At 57.7% G+C, this 11723-nt stretch overlaps 1 protein-coding gene across 1 annotated transcript; it reads right to left on the bottom strand.

Annotated features, from left to right (window-relative positions):
- Positions 1 to 912: 912 nt before the first annotated feature.
- On the bottom strand, positions 913 to 3592 carry FOXQ1 (forkhead box Q1). The gene has a single exon (XM_051834685.2). It carries the CDS (start codon positions 2885 to 2887, stop codon positions 1664 to 1666), a length of 1224 nt encoding a protein of 407 aa, XP_051690645.2. The 5' UTR covers positions 2888 to 3592; the 3' UTR covers positions 913 to 1663.
- Positions 3593 to 11723: the final 8131 nt, after the last annotated feature.

Genomic DNA, 11723 nt, shown 5'->3' on the forward strand with positions numbered 1-11723 from the left:
CCCGGTGCACCTGCTGTCCCCTAGCCCACTTGCCTCCGTTGTGTTTTGGGGTCTAATTGTTGGTTTCGTGGTCTCCCGCTCCTCACAGTTCAACTCCAGCATTATCACTCTCGGTGACCATAAGTCACCCACATCAGTCAGGACTTGTTCCTTTTAAGCTAGATTTAGGGATGGTCTTTCTCCCTGGCATTCCAGCTGAACGGCAACATCCGGAAGTAACTTTCCCCACCTCATGACTTGTTGCCCGTAACATCTTTCCTGTCTTGGATAACCTGGGATCTACATAAGACAAGAGGGTTAGTCTGAGCATCAGGTGTCTCTCTTTAGACCTCAGCAAGCCACACCGTGTTAAGAGCCCCACCGCCTCTGTACTTCCTGAGACCTCTGTTACCCTGCAAACTCCATCTTCACAAAGGAGAGAAGAGTGGGGGGGGGACCACTCCTGGTGGGTCCACACCCACATGAATTTTTGCATTTGCAAAAAAGGTGGGTGGGTTTGTTTTGACAAATCTGCTGCTCTTAAAACTGCCTGCAGTCATCTTTGCTGTGTGAGACGTCTCCTGCCAAGGTGAGGCTTCCAGCAAGTTTTGGCCCCAAATTAGTTAATTTCCTTGGCAACGCTTGACAACAAGCTTGTTCACAGCCCCACCTGCCCGCTCGCTCGGGCTCTCCAGGAGCCAGGCTCGCTCTCTGCTGACTTACATGAGCACTTGCCGAGTTTCAGGTTCCAGAAGTGGCATCAGCGAAAGGCCAGCTCTGGACGTCCGGAGAGCCAGCAGCCCCACCAGCTGCTTCTACCGCAGAGCTGCTCGGAAGGAAGTTCCTTGCAACCCAAACCAAAACCCGTTTTTTTTTTCTTTCCGGAAGGTGGGGGCAAAAACCCCTCCACCCTCAAGCCATCACCACAAGATGTGCACGTCTGTGAGTTTTATTAAAAAATAAGCACTATGCCTGGGTTCCATAAAATTTATACAAGAACACGTACACAGACACAAATAAAATAATATTAAAAATAAAAATCACACTTGCTCTCCGTGGCCGTGGCGCTGGCACCCCACACAGCGCTAACTTTCCCTTGGCAGAAAACACAGTCAGAACCGCTCATAAAGCTGTAGCCGTTGCCTGCAACACTTTCAATTCCGTTTCAAAAATAGATAAATAATTTAATTACAAAAACCCAACTTTTTTTTTCTCTTTTTGGCACAGTGAAGCATTGCTGGCCATGAAACCTCTCTCACACTCAGTCATACCTGTAAATGCCGCATGCGTACACAGAGCGGGGCCCCGAGACCCCAAGCAGTAGTCATCTCTCTTACGGAATGAATCCCTGATGTAGATTTTTTTAAGGGGTGGGGAATAAACCAATGGAAGGAGCGGCCGGAAAATAAAAAAGTAGGGATGGGGGAGGGGGAAGGAGGGGGCAGGCGAGGCCAAGAAACTCAGAATTGCCTTGGTCCTCCGGAACGTTATAAAGACAAAAAAACATTCCGGACTCAGTAAAAACCCTCCTGTCAAAATGCTTTAGAGTTTAAGGCACGTCTGATGAAGAAGAATTTTTTTTTTAAAGTCTCTTTTCCTTTGGATAGAAAAGTGCACACAGCCCCAAGGGGCCTGCGTTGCGTCTCCCCGACCGCGCGCACGCGTGCGGGTCCGGGCGCGCGGCTCAGGCCAGGAGCGTCTCCACCTGGTAGGGCAGGTGCGGGCCGGGGCCGCGGGCCGAGGCCGCCTGCAGGGCCGCGGGCAGCCGCAGGGGGCAGTACAGGGGCGCGGCGCCGCCGGCTGCGGGGCCTCCGAACGCCTTGGCCGGGGCCGGGGCCGGGGCGGGCAGGGGCGCGAGCAGCAGGTGAGGCGCGGGCGGCGGCGGCGGCTCGGTCCCGCGGGCGGCCAGCAGCGGCGGCGGCTCCGCCGCGCCGTACGCGCACAGCGGCAGCAGGGCCCCCGCGGGCGCGGCGGGCAGCAGCGCGGGGTACGCGGGCAGCGGCGGGCAGGCGGCGGCGCCCCACGGCAGCGGCGCCCCGGGGGCGGCGTCCCGGTCGCGGCGGCTGCAGAACGGCTTGCTGAGGATGCTGTCGATGGCGAAGGAGCTGGAGAACTTGCCCGCGGGGCTGGCGCGGCCCTCGCGGCGGGCGGGCGAGCGCGCGCGGGGAGAGGCGGGCGCGGCGGGCGCGGCGGGCGCGGCGGCGGCGGCTGCTGCGGGCCGGGCGGCCGTGGCCGCCGCCTCCTCCGGCCGCAGCCCCGGCGCGGGGGCCGCGGCGCGCTGGCTGAGGCGCTTGCGGCGGCGGCGGAAGACCCCGTCGGCGAAGGTGTACTCGCTGTTGGGGTTGAGCATCCAGTAGTTGTCCTTGCCCCAGGGCCGCGAGGGGTCGCGCAGCACCTTGACGAAGCAGTCGTTGAGCGAGAGGTTGTGGCGCACCGAGTTGCGCCAGCCGGTGTAGCTGCCGCGGAAAAACGGGAACTTGCCCATGAGGTACTCGTTGATCTCGGCCAGCGTCAGGCGCCCGCCGGCCGAGTCGCGGATGGCCATGGCGATGAGCGCGATGTACGAGTACGGGGGCTTGGGCCGCCGCGTGTAGGGCTTGCCGCGCGCGCCCTCGCCGCCGCCAGCCCCGGCTCCCGCGGCGCCCCCCTCCGCGCCCGCCGCCGCCGCCGCCGCGCCCTCGTCCTCGGCGCCCGGCGCGCTGCCCTCGCCGCCGCCTCCTGCCAGGGTCCCGGCGCCGCCGCCGCCGCCCGCCGCCGGGCTGTTGGCTGCGCAGTCCCCGTCCGAGCCCAGGGAGTCGTCGCCGGCAGCCGACAGCGGGGACGACGCGTCGCTGGCGCCCGCGCCCTCCAGGTCACTGCCCGGCTTGTTCCCGTGGGCCGCGCGCGGGGCGAACACCTCCAGCTTCATGCCCGCGCCCGGCCCTCGTCGTGGGCGCCGCCGCGGTCCCTGCCCCGAGTGCTCGCCTCGCGCTCCTCAGCTTCCCAGAGGCGCTTTTCGGTGGCAGAGTCCGTTCCGGGGAGGTTCGCGCGTGTGGCGGGCACGCCGGGAGGGCGGAGAGGCAGCCGCCGGTCGGTGGTGGTGCGGGTGCTGTCGTCGGCTCGAGGATGAGACACTGTGGGGCGGTCGCGCGCGGGGGGCTGCGGGCCCGCCCCTGCCGCACGCAGGGCGCCGGCTTTACAAGGAGTTCCTGCCCGAGCGAAGCCGTGCGCGCATCGGCTCTCCGCTAACGAGTCCGGGAGCGGTTCCTAAAGCGGAGGTCCCCGGTCCGGGACGGGAGTCCGGGGGGCGCCACGACGCGGGGAGGGATCCGGTGCGCGCCACCGCTTGTTGCGGAGCCGGGCGCCTTCAGCCTCGCGCGCCCGTGCAGCCGCGTCCTCGAGGCGGTGCCCGCAGCCGCCTTCCCGCGCTCGGCCTCCGGGGCAGCATCTCCGCGCCGGCTGGCCGCGGCAGCGTCTAGCCTTCACCTTCGGCCCGTCCCAATATAACGCGGCGGCCGCCCGGCAGGGGCGGGGCCTGGGCGCCGACGGCGCAGGGCTGGGGGCGGAGGGACGAGGTGGCCAAGGTGGCCGCGGCTCCCCCGCGGGCGCGCACCAGGCCGAGGCCACGCGGCGGCGCGGCCGCAGAGGCGCTGGGCGCAGGTTGTTTGTTTTGGGTCCGGCGGGCCCCGCCCTCCCGCTCCCGCCAATGGGGAGCGCGCGCGCGGCAGGGGGTGTGCGCGCCGCGGCGAGTTGGCGGGTGCGCGCGCGCGGCCCCGCCCGCCGGCTCCTGCGCTCAGGTGTGAGCACCCGAGCCCGGCCGCCTGGGAGGGGTCCGTGCGCGCGCGCTGCAGTCCCGAGCGGCCACTCGGCGGGCGGACCCCCGAGACGGCTGCGCCCCGGGCGCGCGGGGCGTTTGTCCGGGCCTGCGGCCCTCGCGCGTTTGCCTGCCCCGTAGCGAAATCGGCGCTTCTTGGGACAGCGGCGCCCGCTGTCCAGGGCTTCGCCGAGGTGCCCAGCCCCCGAAATCGCGATGACCACGCGGGAAGCCCGTGCTGTGTGCCCCTCCCTCTGATCTTGCAAGGACTATCTCTGCTTTTTCTTTGAATGAAAAAGCACTGAGCTTGCCCGGGTAGGAGCCTTTCTGGGTAACCTTGACCCTGGCTCACTCAGCGGCACCCCGACTTTCGCTTTTCTTTCCTCTTCACCTGTCGGCCGGCTCCTGGGGGAGGGCGGCAGCGTGCGTTTCCTGGGGCGGCTGTGTCTGGCACAGGGTGCCGAGCTGCGCCTGCCCTCGCCTGGGGGACGGCTGCGGAGGCCGGCGGAGCGCAGCCACGCTCTCCCCACTTCTGGCAGCCACGGGCACGACTCAGAGCGCAGGTTGCCCCGAGGGCTCGGCCAAGCGCACCGCCTGGCTACGGCCCTGTTTTTCCCACCCTTCCTCTCGGATGTTCGCTGTGGCCTTACGGGCACCGGGTCGGGGGTCGGGAAGCGGGGGACCCTTCCTGGGCCCGCGAAGCGCACGCTTGGCGCCTTCGCGGTATCGCTGCTCCCCGGGGAAGGGTGCACGTCTAGCCCTCTGCCCTCCCACTCTAAGTTGGCTCCTTTTTCCTGCCTTTGTTGCAGACAGCGACGCGGCCGCGAGTCCGTGGGAGCCCATCTTTGATGTTTATTTTATTGCTTTCCACCATTTGTGCAGCAAACGTACACAGTTCTCTCTTATCTTCATTCAACGAGGTTTGAAGGCATTCGGAATGGGGTGGGTGGACCACGGCAGGCCCATTGATGGCTCTGTTATTTTTGTGTTTGAGGGGATGATCTCATCTGGAGATTAGACTCGGGTTTGTTAGGTGTGTGCGCCTGCGCGGCCTGTGGGAAAGGGCTTCTACTCAGCCATCAGCTGCCTTAGAGGGGGTCCCCGGATTGGGCTGGGGGGAGCAGTTCACAGGTGAGAAGGCATTGATTTAGCAGGGGATGCTTGGACTGGGGGGTGGGCGTGGCAGGAAAGGGGGGCCCATACCTATTTTATGGGGGAGATTAGCCCAGGGTGGGGGTTAGGTGGGGTCCCCTGTTTAGGCAGTGTTGCTGCCAGGAGTGTGGTCTGACGGTAGCCAGGGAAAGGAGCCGCCCCAGCTCTGGTCCAGCCGCCCCCGTCTTCACCCAGCTCTCGGCATCTTCTAGCTCAAGCAAAGCAGGGGCTTGCCTCACCTGTCACTCCCACGGGCAGGCTGCCGTCCGGTCTGCAGGTCTGGGGCCGCGGATGGTGTTGGGATGAGCCGGCGTGACAGTTCTCAGCAGGCGCAACTTCTCTGCGTCACAGTGACTCTGGGTTGGGCAGGTGAAGAGCTGCGAGGCCACCTAAGCGGGGTTGGGGAAGAGCAGCAGGAGGTGAGCCCCCTGCAATGGTCACAGTCGCCCAGGGCCAGAACGGAAGCTGCACCAGGGCAGGCATTTTTGCTTGTGGCTGTATCCCCCCACCCTTGCCCTCTGAGTGGGGCACTTACTGAGGCCACACTTATGCCACACCTACTGATGCCACACTATTTGTTTGCAGTCAAAATCAGAAATAAAAATTGCTCTTTCCCTTGAGGCTGGTGTTGAGATCGTTATTTTTAGCTGTGGCTTCACAGCCAGGAAATCACTCGTCTTTTGCAGACCTAAGAGAGCCCAGGCCTGCGTGGAGAAAGGGCGCCCGTCCTCAGCATCTCTCCAGGACACCCTCAAGCCGGGGCCGGTCTAAGCACCTACACGCTGCAGACACGCCAGCTGCCTCATTTCACTCCTTCGCAAGTTTCTCGGAAATGCTTGGCGATTTTTCGCTGCCTAGTACCCAGTCCTCTGGGTGAATGATAAATGCCCGTATCAGTACTGACTTTCTGTGTGCGGAGCCTGACCAAGCGCTTGTAGGTGAGAAAGACCCATGAGCTCAGTCTCCCCTTCGCCCTTTTATTCTGTGGACGTAAGTGAACACCATGGCGCAGGCTAAGTTCACGCTCCCCCGTCTCGGGCCTCTCTGAAGTGGTCACAGGCAAAGGAAGGTAGTGCATATATCCGCAGGCCCCGAGAATTAACTCGGTTCTCGATGGGAACTGTCTGAAAATCCTTCGTGACGCCTCAGTGCCCCCGTTCCTAAACACCAGTCTTCCATCCCTAACATACCTCAGGTGATTCTGTACCCTGAGCCGGGGACTGCCGGTGGACAGACGGACGATTCTCCCTGCATACCACTTCCCTTCTGAAGGGAATGACGGGACCGTTTTTGATGATGCTCGCTCAGCAGCCTGCGCGAAGCTTTGAGTTTCTGCCTGCCCCTGCTCGACTCTGCCAGCCGCCCCGTGCTGTCGACCTCTGGATCTGAAGAGAAGGTAACCCTGGAGCTGTCTCACCCTGGGGACTTGGGCAATTCTGCAGCAGAACTGAGACGTTAAGAATTGAGGTGCTCCGGGGCCAGTACTGGGGTGTGGCAGGTTAAGGCAGAGCTGGGTATATACTGGCCTCTCATATCAGAGGGCTGGTTCAAGACCCAGCCACTCTGCTTCCAATTCAGCTCCCTGCTGAGACACCTGGGAGAGCAGCACAAGATGGCCCAAGTCCTTAGGTTCCTGCCACCTAATGGGAGACCAGAATGGAGTTCCCGGATCCTGTCTTGTAGCCAGTTGGGAAGTATCTGTTTCTCTCTCTCTCTCTCTCTCTCTCCCCCCTCTTTCTGTGTGTGTGTGTGTGTGTGTGTATGTGTCTCACTCTGTCAACCTGCCTAAATAAATCTTTAAAAATTAGCTCAGTTGGAGAACAGGCTAACATTGAGAGTCCCAGGTCCAAATACACGGCTGTGAATCTGTGCAGCCTCTCTTGGTGTGCTGAGAGGGACCCCCTCGGGGGCTGGATTTCAGGGGGCAGGGAAGGTCCTCTACAAAGATAAAGCCAAGCCCCTCCTTGCCCTTTCTCTTAGTGGAAATGGGCAGGAAGGGGGCGGGTTAAGTGGACGACTAGCACTCCATGTGGGCGCCGGTTCAAGCCCCTGCTGCTCCACTTCCAACTCAGCTCCCTGCTAACGCCTGGGAAAGCATCAGAGGGTGGCCCAAGGCTGGCCCCTGTGTCCATGGGGGAGACCCTGGTGAGGCTTCTGGATCCTGGCTTTGGCCTGGCCCAACTCTGGCCATTTTGGCCATTTGGGAAGTGAACTAGTGGATGGAAGATCTCTCTATCTCTCCCTCTCTCTCTCATTCTTTAAAATAAATGACTTTTAAATAAATAAATCTTAAAAATAAAAATAAATGAAAATGCATGGGAAGAAAAAGCACTTTGTTCTAACCCAAATCTTCATAGTCTGCCTGACACACACTGGAAGAATCCTGCGGGGATGTGGTGGGCACGGGAGCAGTTGGTTGAATCTCGGCACTTTTAGGTTTCCCCATTTCCACTTCTCTCCAGAACTGCTTTCACAGGACTGGGCTCTCTTGCTAGTCAATGGTCTCCTCTTGGTTCGCTGGTCCCACAGGAATAGCTGAATCCAAGAATTTCAGGCTCAGGCCTCTGGGTGTTGCTGGTCAGGTGCAATGTGCTGATGGTTTCTTCTTGATGGGAAAGGCACTGAACTAAGGACGCTCTTTCTACATGGTGGCTCCTGGGGAGGGGGAGTGGCAGAGGAGTGCGTCCACGGTGCAAGAGGGGTTAGAGATCCTGGGGTGCTGCCTGCTTCTGTGACTCCGAATCGTGCCACGGGAGCGCTGCCTGTGCAATTGCAGAGCCTGGAGCACCAGGCGCTACAGCGGGGTCGGACAGCGCTTCCTCTGAGCCCACCAGACTGGAGGGACGCCAGCTGTATTTCCCTACAGCTTTCCCGTGACCGGACCTTCTACCGGGGTACAAGCAGAACGAGGAAGAGTTAGCGTCCCTTGGCAGTTGTGGCCCAGCGCTCTCCTTCTCACTTTACCTGACTGCACTTTTCCCTGGCTGATGTCTGTCTAGGGAAGGAGACCCTCTTTCTGCAGCAGCCTCCGGGAAGCCTGTGCGTCACTGTGCACACAAATCCAGGCAGAGGAGACCTCGTTAGCACCCTTGGGTGTACAAACGCCAAGATGGACCAAAACAAACCTGGGGGCTGGGGTGGGGTCTCCTGTCCTTCTGCCTTGTTGGCCAGTTCACCACTCCCATGGCACCTGCACCCACGGGCGAGGTTTGTGCATGTGGGGTGGTGTCACTCCCCCTCTTCGCGGAGGAACGACACAGGACCCTGCGCTGTTCTTTTGTCTGCTCTGCCCTTCCCGGGTTTGCTGCTGGTTCTTCCCGGGTTGGCTACCGTCCCTTCCACCTCCGTGGAAGGGCGGTGCCCCCTGCCACTTTCCCCACTTTTGCGGGGGAGCGGCACACCGCTGGCCGGCTCTCTCGGGGGCTGCTCAGATGTTAATCGGATGTTCGTTCCCCTTAGATGTTCCTGGTGCATGTTGTCTCTCTCCTCCTTTATAGTCCTCTTCCACCAATCCCAACTCTGCTACCCACACGCCGAGTACGCTGCTCTCCTCCAATCAGAAGCAGGTCCTGCAGTTTATTGGTTGAACTGGAGGCAGCTACGTAGAAGCTGTTTACTCCTCTCCCAGCACCATATTGTGGGAGAGCAGATGCATAGAATAAGTCTTAATTCCAGTAACTTAGTCTAGTCCGAGTTGCTCCCCACAGGGTGGGTGCGGGGTGACCTCTCACTTACCTTCAGCGAAGGCAGTGCTGTCACTTGGGCAGGTGTGGGCTTGGAGACAGAGCCCTGGGGTACCCCTGCTCCACCACTGCTGTTACTGCGCCTACTTTTTTTTTTCCTCAAAGAAAATTTTTAAATCTAAAATTCTTATCTTTGGAAGATTTCAAACATTGAACTACTAGGTTCCAGGCCCTTATTAAACATGTTTTGTTTCTCCCGTTGCCTTTCATACTTCAGGTGCGATCGACTGACAGCTTGGATGGGCACACTCCTTGGCAGTAATCAGCCATGTAGAGTATTCAAGTGAAAACTGGAAAAGTGAAAAAAAAAATAAAAGAAGTCTCTGAATGATGGGAAAATTCCTGGGGCCATTTACTCGTAGTCTGTGGACAGCATCTTAGCCAGTGTTCCTGAAAGTAGAATCAGAAGCTGCTTGTTCAATCTGGAGTAAGTCCCTGTTCAGAAGTTGGGCAAGAGGTGACTGCACAGTTGAGTTACCCAGGGGGAGTGAAATCCATATAGCAAATTGTGTGGGAAAGATTGTGATAAGCCATGGAGGTAATTACCTGTGTATCTGACCATCCACCTAAAAACTGAATGTATGTATGTATTTGAATGGCAGTCTCTCTCTCCCTCTCTCTCCCTCTCTCTCTCTCTCTCTCTCTCTCTCTCTCTCTCTCTCTCTCTCATACACACACACACACCCACACACACACACACATCTCCCACCAACTGGGTTATTTCCCAAATGCCTGCAACAGTCAGGGCTGGGACAAGCCAAAGCCATTTGCGTCTCGCAGGTGGTGACAGGGACCCAGGGGCGTGAGCCACTTTCTGTGGCTTCCCGGGATGGATTAGCAGGGGCAGGATTGGAAGTAGAAGACAGAACTCCCTCTGACACAGGATGCAGCTGCCCAGGCGCCACAGTGCCCGCCCCTGTGATAGGTGAATACGAAGCGGTGACCGTGAGTTTGAGCCCGACTCCTCTGTCACAGGACTTCCTGGCAGCATCTCACCTCACGGCTTGGGCACTGCTAATGATGGTTGCCTTGCAGCTCGTACTCCATCAGGGTGCTAAGGGGTACCATTCTCATTCCACAACCTTATCTTTCCTTGGAAGACTCCTGTAAAGAGAAACTTCTACCTATCAGCTTCCAAGTTCTTCCTTGGAAACACACTTGCACAGAAACAGTTCGATGAATTTTCAAAATAATTTTTTTTCCTTGAATACTCCAAAGGACACACACATATGTCAATGGTAACACATGTATCAATGGTAACACACGTGTCAATGGTAACACACGTGTCAATGGTAACGTACTCCCCAACACATTCCTAGAAGTGTGGCAGTGAACTCATGGGTTTTAACACGCTTGCTCACTCCATTCGTAGTCTCCTGGGCTTGAAGTCTGACAGGCACCGCAGGCTCACTTCATGCTGCCCACCTCAGCCCACAGTTAGCTCTGTATTCAAGGAGACCCGTGTCTTCACAGGTAGCAGACCAAAATCAGCATTCTAGGGGTGCTCACTGCCCCTGGGTTGGTCACCATTTCCAGGACTTTGCAGTGGACAGTGTGCCAGGAGGAAAAAATATGTAGAAAATATATACTATTTCCAATTCAACTACATGATTACAAAATTTTCCCCTTTTAAATTTTTTAATCCACTTCTTTTTCTGATGGCAAATATCATGAGTATAATTACTTCTCTCTTTTACCAAACTTATTTATCTGTGTGTATCTCAGTCTCTCTTTGTTCCAGGGTCACAGTTCCAGCTTTATAACTGACCACATGATAACTAAAAACCATGTGAGTTTTACTTGCTGGTTTTTTTGGGTTCTGTTTGATTTGTTTTTTCCTGGTACCTACACAGCCAAAATGACCAAAGTCTAACGTAATTTGAGATTACTTTGGTCTGTAATGTTTAAACCACCAACTTGATGTTCACTTGGCATCATTTGGTGCGTTTTGCTCTATGTTTGCTTCGTCCATGTTCCGCTTGGTTAACAGTGATGTGGTATAGACTTGGGTTCTGAAGTCAGAGCTGTCACTTGAGGCATAATCGTGGAATTCAGTTTCATCCTCGCTTCTCCTACATTGTCACTTCTGTAGCTTATTGTAACTGTCAGGTAAAACTAGGGCTGTTGTGCACAATGTCACAGACCAGGGCCTTGAGCAACAGAAGTTGTTTTCTCAAGAGGTGGGTGGATTCGTCTACCCTGTGGCCTCTCTCTATGGCTTGACCAGAGCTCTCATCTCCCTGTGTGCTTGGCGTGGCCTTCCCTGGGCACGTGGGCAGGCCTGCTCCCTCTGCGTGTCCACATTTCCTGTCTCTTCAAGGACACCATAACTGTGAAGCTCTCCTCTAACTTAATCACCTCTCTAAAGACTCAGTCTCCGGTGCAGTTGCATTCTGAGGCCTCAGGGATTAGGGCTTAACCTATAAAAGTGGGGAGGAGGGGCACGGTTCAGCCCATCACACGCTTCCACTGAAAGCAGTGGTGGGAATGTCTGCCCAGCAGGCCATCTACAGCCACTGAGACCACTAGGTCAGGCCCTGCCAAGGCAAACACAGAGGTGGGACTTGAAGTTCAATGGGTCTGTGGCAGGCTGATTTTTAAGTTGATCATGTCGTATGGCCCACAAATGATGTTGCAAATACCCCAGTGGCCCTTGGCAGAAACAAGGGTCCCCACCTCTGGTAAAGAAGCCAGGCCAACCAGGTAGCCAGTGTTCAGACCTGTATAGTGGGGCCAGCATTGTGGCGTGGCAGGTAAAGCCTCCACCTATGATGCCGGCATCCCACATGGCTGCTGGTTTGAGTCCTGGCTGCTCCATGTTTGATCCAGCTTCCTGCTAATGTGCCTTGGAAAGCAGCAGAAGATGGCCCAAGTCCTTGGGCCCCTGCACCTATGTGGGGGATCCAAAAGAAGCTCCTGGCTCCTGGCTTTGGCCTGGCCCAGCCCTAGCTGTTGCCGCCATTTGGGGGAGTAAACCAGCAGGTAGAGACCCTCTCTCTTTCTCTCCATTTTTTTTCTCTCTCTTCAAAAAACATTGCATAGTGAGTTCTGTCTAT

This window comes from Oryctolagus cuniculus, chromosome 5 (genome assembly GCF_964237555.1).
Source record: "Oryctolagus cuniculus chromosome 5, mOryCun1.1, whole genome shotgun sequence".
Lineage (NCBI taxonomy): Eukaryota > Metazoa > Chordata > Mammalia > Lagomorpha > Leporidae > Oryctolagus > Oryctolagus cuniculus.

Coding starts and splice junctions, on each gene's coding strand:
- FOXQ1 (XM_051834685.2), bottom strand. CDS start 2,887: ATGAAGCTGGAGGTGTTCGCCCCGCGCGCGGCCCACGGGAACAAGCCG.